Source organism: Miscanthus floridulus, chromosome 4 (assembly GCF_019320115.1).
Source record: "Miscanthus floridulus cultivar M001 chromosome 4, ASM1932011v1, whole genome shotgun sequence".
Classification (NCBI taxonomy): domain Eukaryota; kingdom Viridiplantae; phylum Streptophyta; class Magnoliopsida; order Poales; family Poaceae; genus Miscanthus; species Miscanthus floridulus.
Window position 1 is genome coordinate 83,812,359 of NC_089583.1, and position 20,779 is coordinate 83,833,137.

Here is a 20,779-nt window from a genome sequence, read left to right on the forward strand (position 1 = left end):
GTAATTTGTAAAGATGTTTTCTTCAGTGTGAATGAAGATGATATAATGGAGACTTTTGTGGTTGTTAGGAAGCATAAGCCCAACATCGAGAATAGTATTGTTGTCTTATTTGAACTATCCTAGATTGTTAGTTCTATTCTACTGATGTTGTGCTATTATAGTTATTTAGTGATTTAGTAATGTAATTTAGGTAGATATTTATTTAGCTAATTTAGATAGATAGTTAGATAGTTAAGTACTTTAGTTATATAGGTAGTACTTATAGTAGATGTAGTTAGATAGATAGGTGGTTTAGATTAGATACTTATTTATTTAGGTAGAGAGTCAGAAACTTTTATATGTATGTAATTTAGTTATACCCATATTAGTTAAACCCGTAATAACTTTGGTGTTGTGCATACCAACTAGATGGACAACGTAGTCACCCTGTATCATGGAGGAAGTGTGGAGAAAGATGAGTTTGGGAATGTTAGTTTTGTTGGAATGCAAAGGGTGCCAGTGATATTCGATGATCGGCCATTGTTTTCTGAGTTGTTTGGTAGGGCTCGTGATGAGCTTAAATGCAATTTAAATGAAGATGCCATCGTAGTTGAGGGGGTACTTCACCATGACAGGTCAGGGACAATTTTGAGGCGGTTGGTCACAATTTCATCAGAGGCTCAATGGGACAAATATGTCAAAACTAACAACATTTGAAGTACATGACGACAAACTAAATAACGCAAAACATGCCCTAGGTACGTCCATACTTAAAGTGCATTACATGACAACACAATGCAAAGTCTAAGATTAGACAACATTGTTTATGAATAAACCATAGAACTAGCAAGTCATGAAGACTACTGAGTGCAACGAGGCCACTTTTCTTTCCTCTGGGCATCGGGATTCTCCTCCATTGCTGCCTTCGCTTGGAGCGCACGCTCAAGCTTCCTCTCCCTCTCCTCCCTATACGAAGCAACATGCCTCATTTCCTCCTCTTCCTTGTGCTCCTTTTCTAGAGCCTCCTCTCTGCGTCTCTTCTCCATCATCTCCTTGTCCTCTGCCTCCTACCGTAACAGTTCTGCATCCACTCCTTGTCTTCCGGCTTGATCTCAGTGTCGATCCACTGCTCAAAATCACAGAGTGGTGGAGGGGTCTGCAACAAATGCAATTGTTACAAAACAAATAAATCATGCAAGACTTTATTTGACACAAAATAATTATTACCCAACATCAATTTTTCACCATCTTGTTAATGCGGCGCTGACGAAGTGTAGGCTCAAATGTAAAATTGGCACACATCCAATACCTCTGCCTATACGTGTCCTCTTCATCATACTTGGCTACCTTGCAAGGATCACCGCACCAGCACATGGGCACTGGAACACCACTAGGCAGAGGCAATGGGTCGAAGGTATTTCCGATCATCCAGCCATAACTACAATTGAACCAAATTTGTTCTAAGAATCGAAAGCAATGAACATTAAAGCCTATACCTAGGGTTTTTCTATTTATTGCACATAAATGAAAACATAATATAACACGATGATAAAAGATTACCTTGGCTTGCTAGCTTTACCACGTCTTGGCATCCTACCGTTACATAATACAAAAAATAAAAAAAAATTACTTCAAATATTAGGTAATAACGTATCTAGGGTTGCAAATAGACGTAATAAATACCAAATCAATGCGTAAAAATGATAAGGGGAGAGAGGATACCTTGCTCGCGAAGATGTATGGATCAAATCCAAGTATCCAAGGTCAAATTCGTCGATTCAAGAGATTGGGCGGGTTAGGGAGAGGAAGAACCCAAGAGGTAGGAGGAAGAAATGAAAGCAGCCTCGGCAAGGGAAACTTGGCCGTGGGTTTTGAATTTATGCTCGGCGTCAAGATCTGTGGCGCCGAGGTACCGGCCACGTCAACGCCACCTAGGCTGCCCTGCTGTGCTCGGCCAGGTACCTCGGAGCCAAGATCTGTGGCGCCGAGACGTGTTACCTCGGCGCTACGAGTCCTGACGCCGACCCCCAGGGTCCAAAGATGTGTTTACGTCTTCCAGGGGGGGCCAAACGTAAATTTTCTTTAAAAAATGGCCAAATTATAAAAAAAATGGGGCAGATTGTGATGGATCGGGATAGCTGTCGGTACACTTTTGTAACCTACTCCATCTGTCCCTATTTTAGAGTCGTTTTAGCCTTCACTCAGGTACATGCAAGATTTCTTGAATTTGGTTGGAAGCTCCCTAGATGTAGAGAAAATTCCTTCAATGCCATCAAAAGCTATACTAATCTCTTCATTGCCATTCAAATCTATAAGTTTCCTCCATTGCCATTGATTTATAATTTTTGTTCCCTTGTATGCCATTGCCGTTACTTTTTTGTTGATCCATCGTGCACACCGTTAAAACTTTGCCATGGTGGTGTACAGGTGGTGTTGCCAGCGATGGCGAGAGGTGCCAGCTCACCTGGACAAAGGACTCCTTCGTCGCAGACGCAAGGTTGGAGTCGGACACTGACGACGCCTCTCGAGAGCCGACAAACTCGCCGTTCCTTGCCCGGCGAAGCGCTGCGCACTTAAGCTGAACAGCAGCGCCACGAACGAAAAGGTTGTATCCGGTGCTTCTTGCTCCAGGCGCGTCCGTCGGCCGTTGTCAAACCAAACGCAAACGCTCTCTTTTCAGGTTGCCGCTTTCTTCGCTTGCTGAGATTTCTCATCTGAGTGTAGTGCAGTTTATTTTTTCCCCACCAAAATTCCCATCTGCAGCGCTCCGTTCTTCTTTTATTGCTCTATACTCTTTGTAGTTCTGTTGATGAATTTCGCCTGTTGATCTTCCTTTGCTGTAAAGCTTGCCCCCCATTCCTTTCGTTGACCGATTTCTTCATTCCTTGCATTCTCGTGCGCAGAGAATTGCCGCACCATGAGGCGCATCGTGAGATGGCTCAAGCAGCTACTGACGGGCAGAAAGGAGGAGCATAGAGGACTCCAGGCGAACCATGTCGGTACCGACTGGGGCGACGGGCCGGAGAACGAGAAGAAGAGGTGGAGCTTCGCAAAGCAGAGGAAGAGCGGAGCTGACGGCGGCGCGCGGTCGTCGGGTGTCGACGCCGTCGCTCCTCCTGCCGCGGTGGAATGGTCGCGACAGGTCATGAGGCCAAGGGAGGACGCGAGAGCTCGAGAGCACCGTGCCGTGGTCGTGATCCAGAAAACATTCAGAGGTTACCTTGTACGATCGATCGTCCCGAGCACTCGTCAAGATCCAGGCGTTGGTACGGGGCTACCTGGTGAGGAAGCAGGCAGCCATGACGCTGCACAGATTGCAGACGCTCATGCGGCTGCAAGCCGACTCCATCGCCGTAAAAAATGCTTCGTACCGGAATCCATGGAACAAGAAGTAATCTACATGTTTTTTTTTTTACTCTTGCTGCATGATTAACGATGTACGTGTAGATGAAGTTGCACCTCGGAGCCTGGCTTTTGATCTTATATGGTCCCTCGTCGTGCAGGAGAGGATCTTTGCTCGGGACGTGCAGCTGAAGCCGCTGGCGACGCCGGTGCACCGCCGGATGCTGTCTGACAGCACGGACTCCAACTACGAGCGCAGCCCGCGGATCGTGGAGACGGACACTTGCCACCTCCGCTCCCGGTCCTCGCGGATCACCAGCAGGTACAACCCGGACCACTTGCCGGAGTATCACCGCCACGCGGCGCCGACGCCGTCGTGCTCGCCGCTTCCCGGCGGCAAGCAGCAGCAGCCCGCGCGGCTCTCACTACGGCGGAGCACCCGCGAGCGCGACATCGGCCGGGGCTCCAATACTGCACAGAGCACGCCCCGGTTCGCCTCCCACGACTCCTCCTCGCCTGCCAAGAGCGTCGAGGCCGCGGTCTGCGCCCGCGCATCCGAGCTGCTCCGCGACACCACCACCAACACGAGCCAGCTCGTCGACCTGCCCCTCCCGGCCAACCTCTCCGGCGTGGGCGGCGTCCGGGTCTGGGCGCTGCGCGTGCGCAGCAACACGCTCTGGGCTGACGGCGTCAATGCCACGGGATTCACCATCCTGCCGCGCGTTGTGCCGGCCCCGTTCGCGCGCCGCCTCACCACCGTCTTCGAGCGCTTCGTAGGAAACTCCACGGCCGCGTTCGCCGCGCTGCGTCGGTACGCGCTGGCCGCGCCCGTGGCCGGCCACCTCGCGTACAACGCGTCGGCGGGGCCCGACGCCCGGGTCTCGCTCCGCCTGCTGAGATCGTCACCGAGGCTCCACTTCGGCGCGCTCGGCGCCGCGTAGGCGCTGGACGGGGCCGACGGCGGGGAGGATTGCCCGTACAAGTTCTGCACTGACTCAGGGTTCGTGGTGCTGCTGTTCAGCTTCAGCGTGTAGTGCTTCGCCGGGCGAGGAACGGCGAGTTCGTCGGCTCCCGAGAGGCGTCGTCGGTGTCCGACTCCAACCTGGCGTATGCAACGACGGAGTCCTTTGTCCAGGTGAGCTGGCACGTCTTGCCATCGCTGGCACTGGCCGACCGTTGGTTGAGCTAGACACCACCTGTACACCACCATGGCAAAGTTTTAACGGTATGCACGATGGATCAACAAAAAAGTAACGGCAATGGCATACAAGGGAACAAAAATTATAAATTAATGGCAATGAAGAGAACTTATAGATTTGAATGGCAATGAAGGGATTAGTATAGCTTTTGATGGCATTGAAGGAATTTTCTCCTAGATGTATGTATAATGCTTTGAACGGGGACAGCTAGAAGCACAGCTAGGACGACTCTGAAATGGGGACAGAGGCAGTACTGAGCAATATGTGGCCGCTATATTTTCACCCTTTTTTTCACCACCAATCCTATCATCAGTCACAGCGGCCAATAAACTTATCAAACCAAATCCTTGCAACAGTGACATTGTTCTTCTACTTTCCTTCGAGTACTTGTCATCGATCGAGAAGTTAGCCAAGCGCTAGCAAAGAACTAGTGCAACCAAACATTTTATTTCACCTTTTCCTCTAGGCTACACGCGCTATCCTGGAGAAACTCGTAGCCGTGAGAGAGACCTTTTAAGGGCACGAGTTTCGGTTAAATTAACGTCACTTGTTGCATTGCATCCCCGCCGCATGATTCCGCACGACTACATCTGCACTTGTTACATCTCTATCCAGCACCCTGCAGTGACCATCCTGCCCAACCAAAACCGTTGATGAAAGAAAACAATGGCATGGAAAAATCATTCAATCACTCCAAACGTATGCGCCCATACGATACGGTCATATCCTCTCACGATGCCTATCCCTTCCAGGTTCACACCTCACAATCACAATCAGTCAGTCAGTCACCACACCTCACAATCACAAGCTGTTTGCCTGTTTTTCTCTCACACACGCACACATATAGCGACCGGTACAGCGAATAAATACATTATCTCTCGCGCCATAAGCCGATAAGCATGTTCGTTGGCCATGTTGGGCCCTCGTCAACCCCACCGGCGTCGCCTTGGCATGCAGCGTCCGGCTGGCTCAGCACTCAACAGACGACGGTGCCTGATGATAGAAAGCCTACCGGACACTAATTCCCGTCTGAGTGATGCGTCAGACAAGGCCGCGTACTTGTAAATTGGATGCCTTGGCGTAGCTGCATGCATACCTTCATTCATGTTTTCTCTTTCTTTCTCTCGGTGTATGAAAGTGACTGTGATACATACACGAGGAGGAAATAAAACAACTCCATGTCAAAAAAATATATTGTACGCAAGCTGTGTTTTTTCTTCCTTCCTGGGAGGAAAGCCGGCAAAAGTGCTCTGGCTACCGTCCTACGAAGTGGTTGCATCCAGAGACGCTTGCCACAGGCGAAAACTACAAGCCAGGCGATGCTTTCCATGGCCGGCTGCCCTGAGTCCCGCGCCCACGTGGGAGCTCACGCAAGTTTGATTTAATTTATAAAAAATACATATAAATATTTGTATTTCTAAATAAATTTATTAAAAACTACATTAAAAGTTCTTTTCTATCATATCATAAATGTTAATATTTTTTAATATATATTTAGTTAAAAGTGTTTCTCGTAAAATAAAAACAACACATATTTAGAGAGAGGGGGGGGGGGGTGTTACGGCGCTCCCGTTTTTCTGGTCGACGACGATGTCGTCGTATTACCTCACGACTCATGAGTGATGTATCATACTCGCACGGTCGCACCACGCGCATACAAAATGGCGAGAAAAGCTATAGATTTTGCGAGGATGGCTACCTCATCTGATGGCGACTGAATGAAAGGGGCGTTTTATTTGCGGCGCCGCCGTCGCAGAATTTGGAGCCGTGAACGGGGACGGCACAGAGATTTTGAGAGCCGGGTAAAAGAAAACGCGAAAAGGGAGAAGGGGGTTACTGTGTCTGCGTCTGCGTGCGACCTCGCTTCTCACGCAAGCAAGCATCATGAAACATGGTGGTCTTATATCGTTTCTTTCACGCAGGAAACTCACACACAGAAAGAAGAAAGTTATATGAATGAATAATTGGAATATTAAAATGAGTAAATGAGATGATAATCACCCTGTTCGCTGATGTTGAAATTTGGCTTATGCTGATGCTTATGTTGAAATATTCACCCTGTTCGTTTGTTGGTTTCAGCCAGCCCAAACCAGCCCAGAAACCAACCAGCGAACAGGCCGATTATGAGAGAAAAACACTATTCTATTACGGAAAAATAGTTCTGAATAAGTTTAAGCAAACAGGGCAAATATTCAATCCGAGATGCCCATCTTGTCATCCAATCAACATGTCGCGATGATTGAGGGACCTGAACCTAGAATTAATAAGCAGGTTATAATGCTTTGTTCGACCCGCAACCGAGCTTAATTACAATTAGTCTATGTGATGAGTGTGACCAATTATGATGTCTCGAGCCCGTTGCTCCCGTAGACAGAAGAAGGAAAAGAAAAGCAGGGTAGCAAGCAAAGAGAAGCACGAGTTGGATTGTATCATATGCTGCTTTCCACTCCAATCACAGGGATACAGCCATATAGAAGAAGCTGCTCCTGACCTGACCTGACATAAAACCATCCGCCGTTTCTTCAGGCCGCCCGTCTTTTTTTTTTTTTTTTTTTTTGGCTCAAAGCTCTTGCCAAGCACAGTGGCCGGCGGCGTGGAGAACAGCTTGTGCAACTTATTAATAAGGGGGAAAAAATTATGATGCACTTGCTTTAGGACTGCATGATGGCGTGAGATAACATCAGGCTGAGAACAGATAGCACAAGGATTAATCTCTCCAAGAGCACATGAATATACATGTGATCGTCCGTCATCAATGCCTGCGCAACAAGCCGCAGACTTGTATTGTTTTCACAGACTTGCTGTTCAGAGTCAGCTTCATGAAACGATTCAGCGGAGCATAGGTTCTGCAAAACTCTCCAGCGCATCGAAAACATAGTCCCAGTTCATTAGCACGCTCTGTCAAAACTCCAGAGCAAAACAGAGGCAATTTAAGTATCATCACAAGCTCCCAGATTATCTCCTGTTCGGTCTGTACTCGAGGTCACAAATCAGAGTGTTGAGCCTGTTGGATGTGTCTAGCCGTCTAGGATACATACAGTTTCTAGGTTAGAGCAGCCGGGCCATGTCTGCATGTTCCGATGTTCATGCTCCTGAACTCGACATTTTACAGGTCAACCCATTTCATCACCACACTGCTCCCGAAGCGTAGTATATTGCTACAAAGAACAATGATCGACAAGAACATGTATAGGGGGACAAAAGGTTCAGAATTATCACCATTTCTGACACTATGGAATGAGTGACATATCTCACATGATGCAGTGCAAGGATAATTGAGAGATGGGCATAGCATAGCTGTCCTAATGCAAGAAATTGAAGCAACAGGGGATCCCGGCAACCAACAATGCGTTGTGCCAGCTTCACATTTCCGGAATCCTTTCTCCAGCATTCATGCCCCCTGTGGTGCAAAAATCTGGAGCAGCCAGAGCCCAGGGCACCCCAAAGCTATGAATGAATGAATTGCTCTCCCTAGATTTCAAATCAAAAACACAGTGGGCTCAGGTGCAGGGAGTGGAGTGGATCGACAACAGAGGCCACTGGAAATTATTTATGTCTTGTGCGCCCTACACCATCAGAGATACAAGTTGTTGGACAAAGAGCAAGAGGGAAATTTACAGTCCCCCATGTGCACCACCAAGTACATTTGCAAATGGAGAATCACTGCACATGGGAGTCCAACAAGGTTCGTTCTGCTGGTATTAAAGCCGGCTAAAGTTGTTTTGTTGTGAGAGAAAAATTAACTCCTGTGGTTGGAGCAATGGAAACGCAGATGCAAAGCAACTATAGGAGTATGTACTATACTCCTGTGACTGTGTGTAGTGCCCTGCACACATCCACGCAGATAATTTAGGAGCAATAATAAGCAGTGAATGAAGACTGAAAAGGGCATTGGAAAAACTCGCTCTTCCATTGATACACTTGGATCTATGTACAGTTACAGCTTGTTGCAAGGAAGGAGGAAGGGAACCTCCGATAGCCATATGGCAGAATCAGAGCCGTTTCTCGCAAATGGTTTTTTGCCAGCTCCGCTCTTCGTCAGCTCCCGTTCGTTGCTGAACCCTAACTCGGAGCATGCGGTTGTGCTGCCCCGGTCGTCTGACCTCACTGATTAGTTATTGTCCTTCACTACCCTAATGTACAGTTAGAAGGAGAGGAGAGAAAGAAAACATGGTCTCGCACACAACAATTCACACATAGGTGTCACAAAATTTCCCATCCATCCTGTTCTGGACTGCCTTGATCGCAGCTACTCGAGCGGCCGTGGCCGCCCTGTTGGCGGCCATGACCGCCTTGTGGACCTGCTCATCGACTCTAGGCAAGCGAAATGCGTTCTCCGCAGCTCGCTGAGCGGCCTGAATGAATGGACAAGAATGCAACCACCACCATAAGAATTGGCAATTGCAGAAGGTAAATTTTTAGTCAGACAGATGTGCACAGGAAAATTGTTGTTTACCTGTACGGCGCGCTGAACAGAAGGATCAGCCGGGGGCAAGGGGATCCTGAGAGTCCCAGAATCCCAGTCCCCCGATCGCTTGTCGCCATTCCGGAATGTGTACATCCCAAATCCCTGCTTCTTGCCTTCGTGCCAGGAGCCTTCGTAGCAATGGCCATTGGCGAAGCTGTAGACACCAAACCCGTGGATCTTGTCCCCAAAGTACTCGCCCGCATAACGATCGCCATTTCTGAAACAAATTTGAGCGGTACGGTCGAAATTAGCAACCCGTGTTCAGAGTTCAAGCAATCGCCAAGGAATCGATTTGCCGTGGAATTTCGCTTAAGCGCCCACCTGAAATGGTAGCTCCCGAGGCCGTGCTTGACGCCGCACTTGAATTCGCCGACGTAGGAGCTCCCGTCGGAGCAGGTCTGCGCGCCGATGCCGTGGCTCTGGCCGCCGGCCCACTCGCCCGCGTAGCAGTCGCCGCTGTAGAAGCGGTAGACGCCGTGGCCGTGGCGGAGGCCCTGGCGGTACTGGCCGCGGTACCGGCTGCCCCGCGCCCAGCTCTCGATGCCGTAGCCATCGTACTTGCCGTCGACCCAGTCGCCCTCGTACTTGCCCTTGCCGAAGAAGCTGTAGACGCCGCTGCCGTTGCAGCGGCCCTTGTGGAACTCGCCCTCGTAGCAGTCCCCATTGCTGTAGAACTCGACGCCCTCCCGCACGACGCGTCCGTGCGGCGCGGCGGCCTTGTCCGCCCGCTTCTGCGGCTTGTCGTCGTCGTCCCCGATGAACCACTGGACGGAGCCGGAGCCCGGCGAGCGGCGCAGGCGCAGGCGTCCCCGGAGCAGGCGCGCAGCCCCCGCGGCGGCGGCGAGCGCGGCGGCCGCGGACGCCGCGAGGAGGGCGAGGTGGTGGCCGTCGCCGCCGCCGCGGAGGAGGAGGAGCAGGAGCAGGAAGGCGAGCGGGAGCGCGAGGACGAGCAGCGGGTGGGCGGGCCCGCCGGGGTGGAAGTGGTGCGGCCGGGCCTTGGGGTGCGCCTGGGCCTTCTTGTCGTCGGGCTCCGGGTCCTCGACAACCACGGCCTGGAACGAGGAGCAGTTGCGCACCGTGGGCGAGCGCAGCAGCGAGGACGGCGTCCGCGTCAGCTTGCCGGCCCCCGGCCCGCCGCCGTGGCCGTCCATCCCTCGCCGCCGCCGCTCCCCGGCCCCGACGCCTCCGTCCCTCTCCTCAATCTCTGGCGGATCTCCGTCTCAATCAAATCCCTAGAGCAGACGCGCCGCGCAAGCGGGGCAGGCAGGCAGATCGACGGGAGCAGAGCGGGAGTGGGTGGAGCGGAGAGAAGAGAGGAGAGGACGGGGCGGAGGGGTCTCTTATAACCACCGCGGGAGGGAAGGGGAAGGGGGGGCCTGGGAGGGAGGTGAGGTGACCAGCGCCGACCTGCCCGTCTCGTTCCGTCCCGACTCGTCTCGCTGCCGCGTGGGCCCTATCGGCAGGGGGATGTTGGCGCGGCCTCGCGGTCGCGGCTAACGGACTTCTTCGTTTGGTTGGCCTGGGCGGGAGACGCGCGCGCCGCGCGGAGGGGTCGGGTCCTGGGGGCTTCTCTCGGGGTCGAGGAAGGCTTTGGTGGCGCTTGGCCGGGAAGGGAAGACGAGGGGAGGGGAGGCTGTCAGTGGGTGTAGGTGGCGCCCACCGAATTCGGATCTGGGCATGCGAGGGAGGCCGGAGGCGTCGTGTGGTGCGGTGACGTGAGTGCGTCCAAGCTTTGGGCACGTGCCGCGGGGCGCTTTTTTGCTGCCCGGGACCAGACCGGCGCGGGCCACGGATTGGTGGTCGCCGCGTTGGGCTGGGAGACGACCGAAGACGTACGCGCGGCGTGGCGCCGGTGGGAGAGAGGCGGCGAGACCGCGAGAGGGACTCGAGGCCAACTCGGTTTGGTCTCCCCTGCTTCCGCTTACATTTGGAGTGTTTCGCCAAGGGTGCGTTTGATTACGAAGATGGGGGGGAAAGATTATTCCATCTCAAGTTTTAAGAAGAGAACGGTTTCATGTCTTATATTTCGTTGAAGAGAGAGAATGATTTTTTTTTTTGCTTGGTTAGAGAGACAACAACAAATAAGATGAAAGATCTGTTAGCCATCGTCACAAACTGACTTTCTTAAACTCGCGCTGACTTTCTTAAACTCGCGCTGCCCCATGTGGCCAGCGAGGCTGCTTCCGGCCTGGCCGTGGCTTGGCTGTGGCCTCGAGCTGCAAGCCGCTGTGTTGCTGCTCCCCTCGCCATCATGTCGCTGTCACCACCGCTGCTGCCTTGCCGAGCTGTCGGGGCGCAGCCACTGCTGCCCTTGGCCGTTGCCGTGCGGAGCTGCTGTCGCCGTGACGCCGTGTTGCGCTGCTGCTGCTCGCCTTGTCAACGCACACACGTGGATTGTCCCGGTTGTCTTGCACCGTCGCCTCGCCTTAATGGCGCTGCGGCCGCACAAGCCGCGCCCCCCACATGCCTCCGCGCGCCTCCGCGCGCGCACGTGGTCTGGTTGCGTTGTCATGTAGCGAGAGCGCAGACGCTGCCTCGGGTCCGACCGATCGCTTGCCACCAAGGTGAGGACGGCCAGAGCCTGGACCCATCCCCTCTCCCTGCCGCCTCTGCCGTCAGAGCCGCGCCCTCGCAATCAGCTAGGGAGAGTTCACCTCAATCAGATTTAATGCATTTACGGCCTTGTCATTAAGTCCTCTAGCTGTCTGACCCCACCCAGCCTTGAAGCGGGCAGGGCCAAGCTTCAATTTTAGAGCTTTTTCCCGCCACCGTGCCGATAAGGACGACTCCGCCCATCACCGAGGGCAGCTCCCATCTGACCACCTCGAGCCAGATTGGCTGCACCGCTAGACTTGCCTCGAACCCCTCCTCACCATGTGCACCTAAGTCGTACCCCTACCGCTCTCCCCACATTGCTAATGCGGTCGTGCCCGTCACGACTCGTCCTGAGCTCACCGTGCGTACGTGGTCAGCCTTGCTCGGGGCGTCTCCAGCCGAACCATCGCCTCGGCCAGGTCCTTGGTGAGTCGCTGATACTCACCCGCTACCTCTACTACTTCCTTAGCACCGTGGCTCACCGGAATGTTGTCATCACCATCGATGGTTGTGCGCTAATGTGCAGAAGTCGTCCTACTTCGTCTCTGGTCTTCTAGCCGCTGCCCAGCGTTGCGTGTCTGAAGGGTCGAGATGGCGACTAGAGGGGGGGTGAATAGTCTTTTCTAAAACTTAATTGCGTCGGCTAATCGATACAAATGCGGAATTAAAACTATCGGTCTAGCCAAGACTATACCCCACTATATATGTTCACTAGCACCTTGCAAAGATAACAATTATGCAACAAAGGTGCCGGGCTAGTTAGAGCTCTCCTAAACAATTCTAGGAGCAAGGTTACACAAACCTATGCCACTAGTACTTTAAGCAACAAGGGAGCTCCTACACATGCTAGTAAGCAAAAGCACAAAGCCAACTAAGCTCACTAGCTATGCTCAATAACAAGGCAACCAATGTCTAATTAGAGAGCGCAAATACTTAGCTACACAAACTAAGCAATGTGACTAATAAGGTTACTAAAACCAAATTAGCCACGCAAGGGAGCTACTTCTATGCTACACAAGCAAGAAGGTAATTAGCAAGCTACACAAGCTATCTAATTACAAGAGCAACAACACAAGCTTAATGTATATGAATGTAAACGCAAGCTTGTGTAACGGGGATGCAAACAAACGGGAAGAACAAGGTTGACACGATGATTTTTCTCCCGAGGTTCACGTGTTTGCCAACACGCTAGTCCCCGTTGTGTCGACCGCTCACTTGGTGGTTCGGCGGCTAATTAGCATCACCCGCTAAGCCCGCACGTCGGGCGCCGCAAGAACCTACCCCTTGAGTGAGGGTAGCTCAATGACACGCTTTACTAGAGTTGCTCTTTGCGGCTCCTGCGGGGCGAGCACAATGCCCCTCACAAGCACTTCTCCGGAGCACCACACAAGCTTCTTGCGCGCTTCGACGGAGACCACCACCAAGCCGTCTAGGAGGTGGCAACCTCCAAGAGTAACAAGCACCACCGGCTTGCAACTCGATCACCTAGTGCCACTCGATGCAACCTGACGATGCAATCGCACTAGAATCGCTTACTCACACAATCGAATGATCACTATCAAGTATATGTGTGATGGAGGGCTCCCAAGCACTCACAAGCATGGACACTAAGTCCCTTGAGGTGCTCCACACCAGCCATGGCCGAAGGCCACTTCTATTTATAGCCCCAAGGGCAAAACTAGCCGTTACCCCTTCACTGGGCAACGGTCGGGCCGACCGGACGCTCCGGTCGTGTTGACCGGACGCTGGACCTCAGCGTCCGGTCGCCCACAGACGACCACGTGTCCTGGTTCCAACGGTCACTTGACCTGACCGGACGCAGCAGCTTCAACTGACCAGACGCTGAACCCCCAGCGTCCGGTCGTTTCTAGTAAGCTCCCGAGCATGACCGGACGCGTCCGGTCGAACGCGATCGGACGCAGCCAGCGTCCGGTCACTCTCCAGCTACTGTGTCACCGTATGTCAGCGCGACCGGACGCAGCCTGCCAGCGTCCGGTGCATTCAGATCCAGCGTCCGGTCAGTTGACCGACGCCAGCATCTTCTCCATTCTCTTCACCCTTGCTCAAGTGTGCTAACCACAAGAATTTGCATCCGGCGCAATAGAAAATAGACATTCCATTTTCCCGAAAGCGCCGAATCCCGCCTCACAAGCTCGGCGGGAGGGAGAGAGGGACCCAAACCCATCTCAACCCTGCAAACACCACCTCCTTTGTAAATGTGCCAACACCACCAAGTGTACACCACCATGTGTAAGTGTGTTAGCATTTCACAATCATTTCCCAAAGGATGTTAGCCACTCAACTTGCCACGCCACTCGATCCTAGCGACAATGCAAAGTTAGATCACTCGAGTGGCACTAGATGACCGATATGCAAACAAGTTTGCCCCTCTTGATAGTACGGCCATCTATCCTAAACCCGGTCATAAACTTCTCTACACACCTATGACCGGTGAAATGAAATGCCCTAGGTTATACCTTTGCCTTGCGCATTCCATTCCATCTCCTTCAATGTCGATGCAACACATGCACCAACACGATCAACAATAATATGATCCACTTCATATCATCACATGATCATATTGGTTCATCGATCTTGACTCTACTTGCTCTTCACCGTTGCCATCGTCCATCGGCGCCAAGTCTTGCTCAAGCTTCACCGCCACGCGGTCCATCACTCCAAAGCCTTCGACTTGCCCTTCACGCTTGCAACCGGTCCATCAAGCCAAGTCTTGTCTTGATCTTCTCCACCTTGATCACATGACTCAATGTCATGTCTCATGTGCAATAAGCTCCTTCATCATCACATGTGTGAGCTTTGCAACATCTCCAAGCCATTTTCACCTTCATGGCATATGTTGCTCACACACATGTACCTGTGGACTAATCACCTGTGTATCTCACATAAACACAATTAGTCCACCTAAGTTGTCACTCAATTACCAAAACCAAACAAGGACCTTTCAGTGTCGGTCCGTAGGTGAGCATCAGCCCCCTAGCTAGGTCTACGTGGGTCCTAGTTGGCCGGCGTAGTGGCTTCGTGCCGCCCACCGCCGAGCTGGCGAGCGTGAGGGCTTCGGGGACCTCCCCGATGCGAAGATGAGTCTTTTCGGGGGCCTTCGCGCATAATCGCTAACTAAAGGAGTTGGTGTTGCGAGTTACTACCAACGAGTAAATTCCTAGTAATGCATGTCTAGCTCGGATGGTATGCTAAGAGGACACGAGGTTTATACTGGTTCAGGTAGAATGTCCCTAAGTCCAGTTCATTGCTGCTGCTCGTGTTACTAGCACCAAAAGTTTATAGTACGGGTTACAAATGGGCGAGAGAGGGACATGATGAGGACATCACTCTGTCACATACAAGCCAAGGATAGGAGGAGGTCGAGCATGGGCATCCAATTCATCTTTCTCATGGTGGAGGCTCAGTCCAACTGAAGTTGGAGCCCATCTCGAGTTATAGGACCAGTCTGTCATAAAACTGGTCACACGAGCGCGTTCGGGCTCCGTTTTCGACGATCCACATATGGATGGAAAGCTAATTAGTTAAGGAAACCAATGCAAGTGGTCTCACGTCAAAATCCCTTCAGAATCAATAGGAATCGTCAAAACAAGTCAGCGTCCAGAATCTACCTGGGTGCTGCGACACCATCTTTTGGTCCATTGGACCGTGTATCATGTTTAGGCCCATTAGGGGCGTGTCCAGGGGGGTGACGCCCAAGACTCTATATTATACCTCCGTCACTCTCGTTAGGGTTTTGGATTTTGTTTAGTTCTTGATTTCCTCATGAAACAGACGTCGTTTTGCTACAACTGTGCCGCCAAGGCCGCTTGCTGTGAACCAGGGCCTCGGTTCTTTATCTTGTTCACCTGTGGCGATTAGTCCTTTCGAATAAAGACTTAAACTTCTTCTCGTTATCATAAGCCTCATATTTATTTGCAATTTCAAATTGCGTTCATCCCGTTCTTACTTGTGTTCTCGATTCATTTGTAGGAAAGCCTTCTTGGCGAGATCAATCGCGTTTGCGTGGTTGATAACCAATAGAGCAGTGGTGTAACGGTTATGAGGATCCGAAAGTCTTGGTTCGAAGCCTAGATCATGAACATCAAGTCTACATCAATCGACGCTATCATACCTATCGAAAGATCAGGCCTTGTTTACATCAAGTGGTATCAGAGACCTTGTCGCCCATTGGGTATTCTTTTATTCTCCCTTTTAGATTGTTACTGTTTTTGTATTACCTATAGTCCATAAAAAGCCAAAAAAATATACACCGCCTCATATTCCCTGTCCTATAGCCTCGTTGTACCGTGCAATTTCGTTTCTGTTTTGCATTGTTGAGTTTGTGTTCTTGGGCAAGTTCTGGTTGCTGGTTTTAGATCGTTTTTAGTCCAGTTTGTGTCTTTTCCTTTGTTTTTTATCATAATCCGTGAACACCTTCAAGTCTTGTTGTGTTTCCTTTGTATCCATCAAACCCTAGTCCACGCCATCTAATTTGTTACACTTATCTTTACTGTCTGCATCTATCCATAGCCGCTGCAACAACTTTTACGCGCATTGTTCCCGTTTTGTCCTCTAATTCGGAGTCAGTTCTCAAAATTGGTCTAGTTTTCGCATATGAACTCGGATTTCATCGGGTTTAGAAAAAATATTTTAGCCAAAACCTGGTCACAAGATCCTCTTTTCGTGGTCACCAGCTTTTTATCAATTTTGAGCACATCTTCTGAATTTTCCATAGACCACGCCTTTCACTTGTTTAAGCTCATATTTTTTGTGGTTACTTCTTTTGTGCTCCTAAGTGAAGAAAAAATATAAAAAAATAAAAATAAAAAGTCAAAGAATCCAAAAAAAAACAACAACCCAAAAATAGAGAAAAAAGAGAGAGGCAAAAGTATAACAATATCTAGAGGAGCACATAGAGAGCGCCATTTGAGCTATGTTTGCGTGTGCTGATTTCCGCCGTGTTTCTAATCATATTCCTACTATTCACATCACTTAATACATCTGGTACTTGAAACGTGAATAGACCAGCAACTAAGACAAGTACTCGGGATACTTATTCAGCTTTGCTATTTAGTTATGAATATTGCTATTCCTTGCTACTATATTGTGCCTATCCAAGCTCTACTTTCTTCTAACCAAGTACAGGTTTGCCTTGCAACTATTACACTCAAGCTACAACGGTATCGTAGTCACCGACTGATTGCACCATCTGTTGCTTTGGTGAGAACACTTGTAAGACCGTGGTAAGACGCTTGAGAGTTGAGTGCCTTATTTTTCCTTGTCCATAACCTAAGTAGTTGGTAGGGATAATACTATTTGTGTTGTCTTCTCCTTTCTACTAACCATGTTAGAAAAAGCCAGAGGCAACGGCAAAGGAAACGAGGACACACCTACAGATTTCAATGATTGTGCTTCCAAGAATGAGCTTCGTGTCGTTCTTGATGACAAGCTTAATGAGATCCTTCAACGAATCACCAACTTGGCCAAGAGGATTGAAGATGTTGAACAATGACATCCTGAACCATGTCCTGAAGATGCTGATGATGATGATCTCAAAGGCGAGGATGCTGAGGAGGAGGATGGCGATGTGGAGGCTGAAGCCGAAGCTCGACGTGCTGAGGATGCACGTAACCGTAATTGGTTGAACTTTAACCGATGTGGTATGGGAGGTAATAACCAAGGTAATAATGATCATTTTTCTAAAACTAAGTTTAAGATACCTCTTTTTTCTGGTTCTGTTGATCCTAAAACATATTTAGATTGGGAGATGTCCGCATATCAAAAATTTAGCTCCCATTAAGTACCTGAAGAATATAGAGTTAGACTTGCTACTAGTGAGTTTACTAGTTTTGCTCTTTTCTGGTGAAATGATATTTGCAATAATGTTAATGCTAATGCTAATGCTAATGCTCAAATACCTCAAACTTGGACTGTACTTAAACGATGAATGAAATTGAGATTTGTTCCTCCATACTATCAGCGTGATCTGCGATTAAAACTACAATGTTGAAATCAAGGTAGTAAGACTATTGAGGAATATTATTAGGAGCTTTTAATTGGTCTAGCATGTAGTAACATACAAGAGGATGAAATGGATAAGTGTTCTAGATTTTTTGGAGGTTTGTGTCGTGGAATACTAGATGTTCTTGACTATAAAGAATGGACTAGATTTTCTTAATTATATCATTATGCTCTGAAATCTGAAAGGGAAGTACAGGGATGACAACCTATGCGTTCCACGACTTCGTCCACTCCTTCACGTCCAACTGAGGTAAGTAAAATTTCTAATGTGCAGACACCACCAGCGCCTGTAAAGAAGAGTTCTCCTATCACACCTTCTTTTAGTGGATCTGCAACACCTTCCTCTAGCAGCTCTTCTAAAGTTGTTTGCCACCACTACAAGGGCATGGGACATATTGCTAAAGAATGCCCCAGCAAACACGCATATATTGCTACCGATGATGGTGGGTGTGCTAGTGCTAGTGATGAAGAGAATGAATTTGCACTTGCAACTGATCTTTATGCAGATAAATTTACGGATAGTGCTAAAGATCCTAATGAGGTAATTGATAGTGTGGCATGCATAGCAAACTAAAAATTAATCCTTGTTCAACGTGTTCTGAGTACACAAGTTGAGCCAGTAGACAAGCTATAGCGCCATAATTTGTTTCAAATGTTCCTCATTATCAATAACTTTTGTGTTCGTGCTATAATTGATGGAGGGAGCAGCAATAACTTGGTAAGTTTTGAGCTTGTTAAGACCCTTGGTTTATCTACACGTGCTCTTCCACATTCATACCATGTTCAGTGGTTCAACAATAGTGGTAAGGCAAAGGTAACACAATCTGCTCGTGCGCATTTTTCTATCGGACCATACCATGATTATGTTGATTTTGATGTTGTGCCTATGCAAGCTTGTTTACTTTTGTTAGGCCACCCTTGGCAATATGATAATAATGTTGTACATCATGATAGGCAAAATAGATATACTTTAATGTTTAAAGGAAAGACCATTATTTTACTTTCTTTAACTCCTGCTGAAATTGTGCAATATGAAAAGGAACTTGCTGAAAAGAAAAAGAAAGGCCATGATAAAGACTCTAGCAAACCAGTAAATGAACCATCAAGTAACATGAAAGAAGTTTTATTTTCTCTTAAATCTGCTCTTGCTGATCATGATGAACCATGTTATGCTTTAACTTGTACATCGTCTATATGTCCACTTGGTCCTGCTTCTAGTTCTATGCTTCTTGTTGGTACTAACCTTTTGCAGAAGAAGAAGGATGAATTCCTAGCAGGGAGGCCACCTTGGTAGCCGCCTTTGCAAAGGATTGGGCGCCAAGATGAATGACTTCTTTTAAAGCCATCGTTGTTGTCATCCAATGGAGGAGACAATCTACTTCAGTCGATGATGACTTCAATTCAAGAAAGGGAGGATGAGGAGGATATCACTCCATCACATACAAGCCAAGGAGAGGAGGAGGTCTAGCATGGGCATCCAATTCATCATTCTCATGGTGAAGGCCTAGTCCAACTGAAGTTGGAGCCCATCTCGGGTTCTAGGACCAGTCTATCATAAAACTGGTCACACGGGCGCGTCCAGACTCTGTTTTCGACAATCCACATATGAATGGAAAGCTAATTAGATAAGGAAGCCAATGCAAGTGGTCTCACGTCAAAAGCCCTTCGAAATCAATGAAAATCATTGAAAGAAGTCAGTGTCCAGAATTTATCACGATGCTACGACACCGTCTTTTGGTCCGTTGGACCATGTATTATGTTTGGGTCCATTAGGGGCGTGTCTAGGGGGTGACGCCCAAGACTCTATATTATACTGCCGTCACTGTCGTTAGGGTTTTGGGTTTTGTTTAGTTCTTGATTTTCTCGTGAAACAAACATCGTTTTGCTACAACTATGCCGCCAAGGCCGCTTGCTGTGAACCAGAGCCCCGGTTCTTGATCTTGTTCGCCTGTGGTGATTAGTCCTTTCAAATAAAGACTTGGACTTCTTCTCGTTATCATAAGCCTCATATTTATTTGCAATTTCAGATTGCGTTCATCCTGTTCTTGTTTGTGTTCTTGATTCGCTTGCAGGAAAGCCTTCTTGGCGAGGTCAATCGTGTTCGTGTGGTTGATAACCAATGGAGTAGTGGTGTAATAGTTGCGAGGGTCCGAAATAGTCTTGGTTTGAAGCCTAGATCATGAACGTCAAGTCTCCACCAATCAATGCTATCATACCTATCGAAAGATCGGGCCTTGTCTACATCAGGACAGGTCCCAACACTGGTGCAGCAAGGCTTTTTGCTCCCGGTTGGGAAACCTGTAACACCTCGGTGTTATGCCTGCATTTAGGCACTGCAAATCACGCATATCATGCATCATCAAGCATCCAAATCATACATGCCTAATCATGTGAATAACAATTGAAACATTGTTTTGAAACATCTGAGACATGCGTGAAACCTGAATGTTGCATACACCTGTTAAGAATTGTTTTGCCCTGAATTTTTCTTGCTAGGTTAGTAAAACATGTTTGGCTACTATTGTAAATCATCTAGCAATGTTTAGTTCAATTTTTGGAGCAATGTTTGTATTCAAATTAATTCAAAATTTGGCTTCAAAAATAAATTCCAAAAAATTAGGGTTTTGAGCTAAACGTGGACTTTGGTGTTACAATTCAAAATCTAGAAAGAATTTGGCTTGGTCATAAAAGCAAAGTTGTAGAGAATTAAATTCTAAACAACTTTCATTTTTGGTACATTTTCAAAAGATGTCATTTTCTTGCTCAAAATAATATTTGAAAGCTGGCATTTAAAAATTTCTTGAAAATATAAATGGAAAAGGGGGTTTTTCTCATTCCGCGGGCCGCCGCCTCGCTTTCGGCCCAGCTACACAGGTGGCCCGGCCTGCCTTCTGCGCCGCGCCATTGCTCCCGCAGCGCTTCGCCTGGCCCAGCTGCCGCTTCGCCGGCCCAGGCCCACGCCGCGCCTCCCGCTCGCCCACACTCGCGCGCCTGCTCGCTGTCGCGCCGCGCCGCACGCCCGACCACGGCAGAACTCGCCCACCGCATGGCGGCCATGCGCCGTCGACGTCGCCGCACATCGCAGCTGGCCTGTGCCCGCGCCCACGTGCCCGCCTTCAACTGCTGGTGCCCGTGCGCTCGCTCACTCCCGCCCGAGCTTGCCTTCTTTCTCCTC

At 49.3% G+C, this 20,779-nt stretch overlaps 1 protein-coding gene, 1 long non-coding RNA gene and 1 pseudogene across 2 annotated transcripts; 1 reads left to right on the plus strand and 2 right to left on the minus strand.

The window, feature by feature from the left end:
* Window positions 1–858: 858 nt before the first annotated feature.
* Window positions 859–2,196, minus strand: LOC136551895 (uncharacterized). The gene is made up of 4 exons (XR_010782688.1): window positions 1,702–2,196; window positions 1,540–1,572; window positions 1,207–1,417; window positions 859–1,135 (listed from the first exon to the last, which is right to left on the minus strand). It is a non-coding gene; the product is annotated as an uncharacterized lncRNA (long non-coding RNA).
* Window positions 2,197–2,502: 306 nt separating this feature from the next.
* On the plus strand, window positions 2,503–4,648 carry LOC136551896 (protein IQ-domain 26-like; annotated as a pseudogene).
* A 3,604-nt stretch (window positions 4,649–8,252) lies between these two features.
* On the minus strand, window positions 8,253–10,309 carry LOC136551897 (uncharacterized). The gene is made up of 3 exons (XM_066543429.1): window positions 9,310–10,309; window positions 8,977–9,205; window positions 8,253–8,875 (listed from the first exon to the last, which is right to left on the minus strand). Exons 1-3 carry the CDS (start codon window positions 10,137–10,139, stop codon window positions 8,711–8,713), a joined length of 1,224 nt encoding a protein of 407 aa, XP_066399526.1. The 5' UTR covers window positions 10,140–10,309; the 3' UTR covers window positions 8,253–8,710.
* Window positions 10,310–20,779: the final 10,470 nt, after the last annotated feature.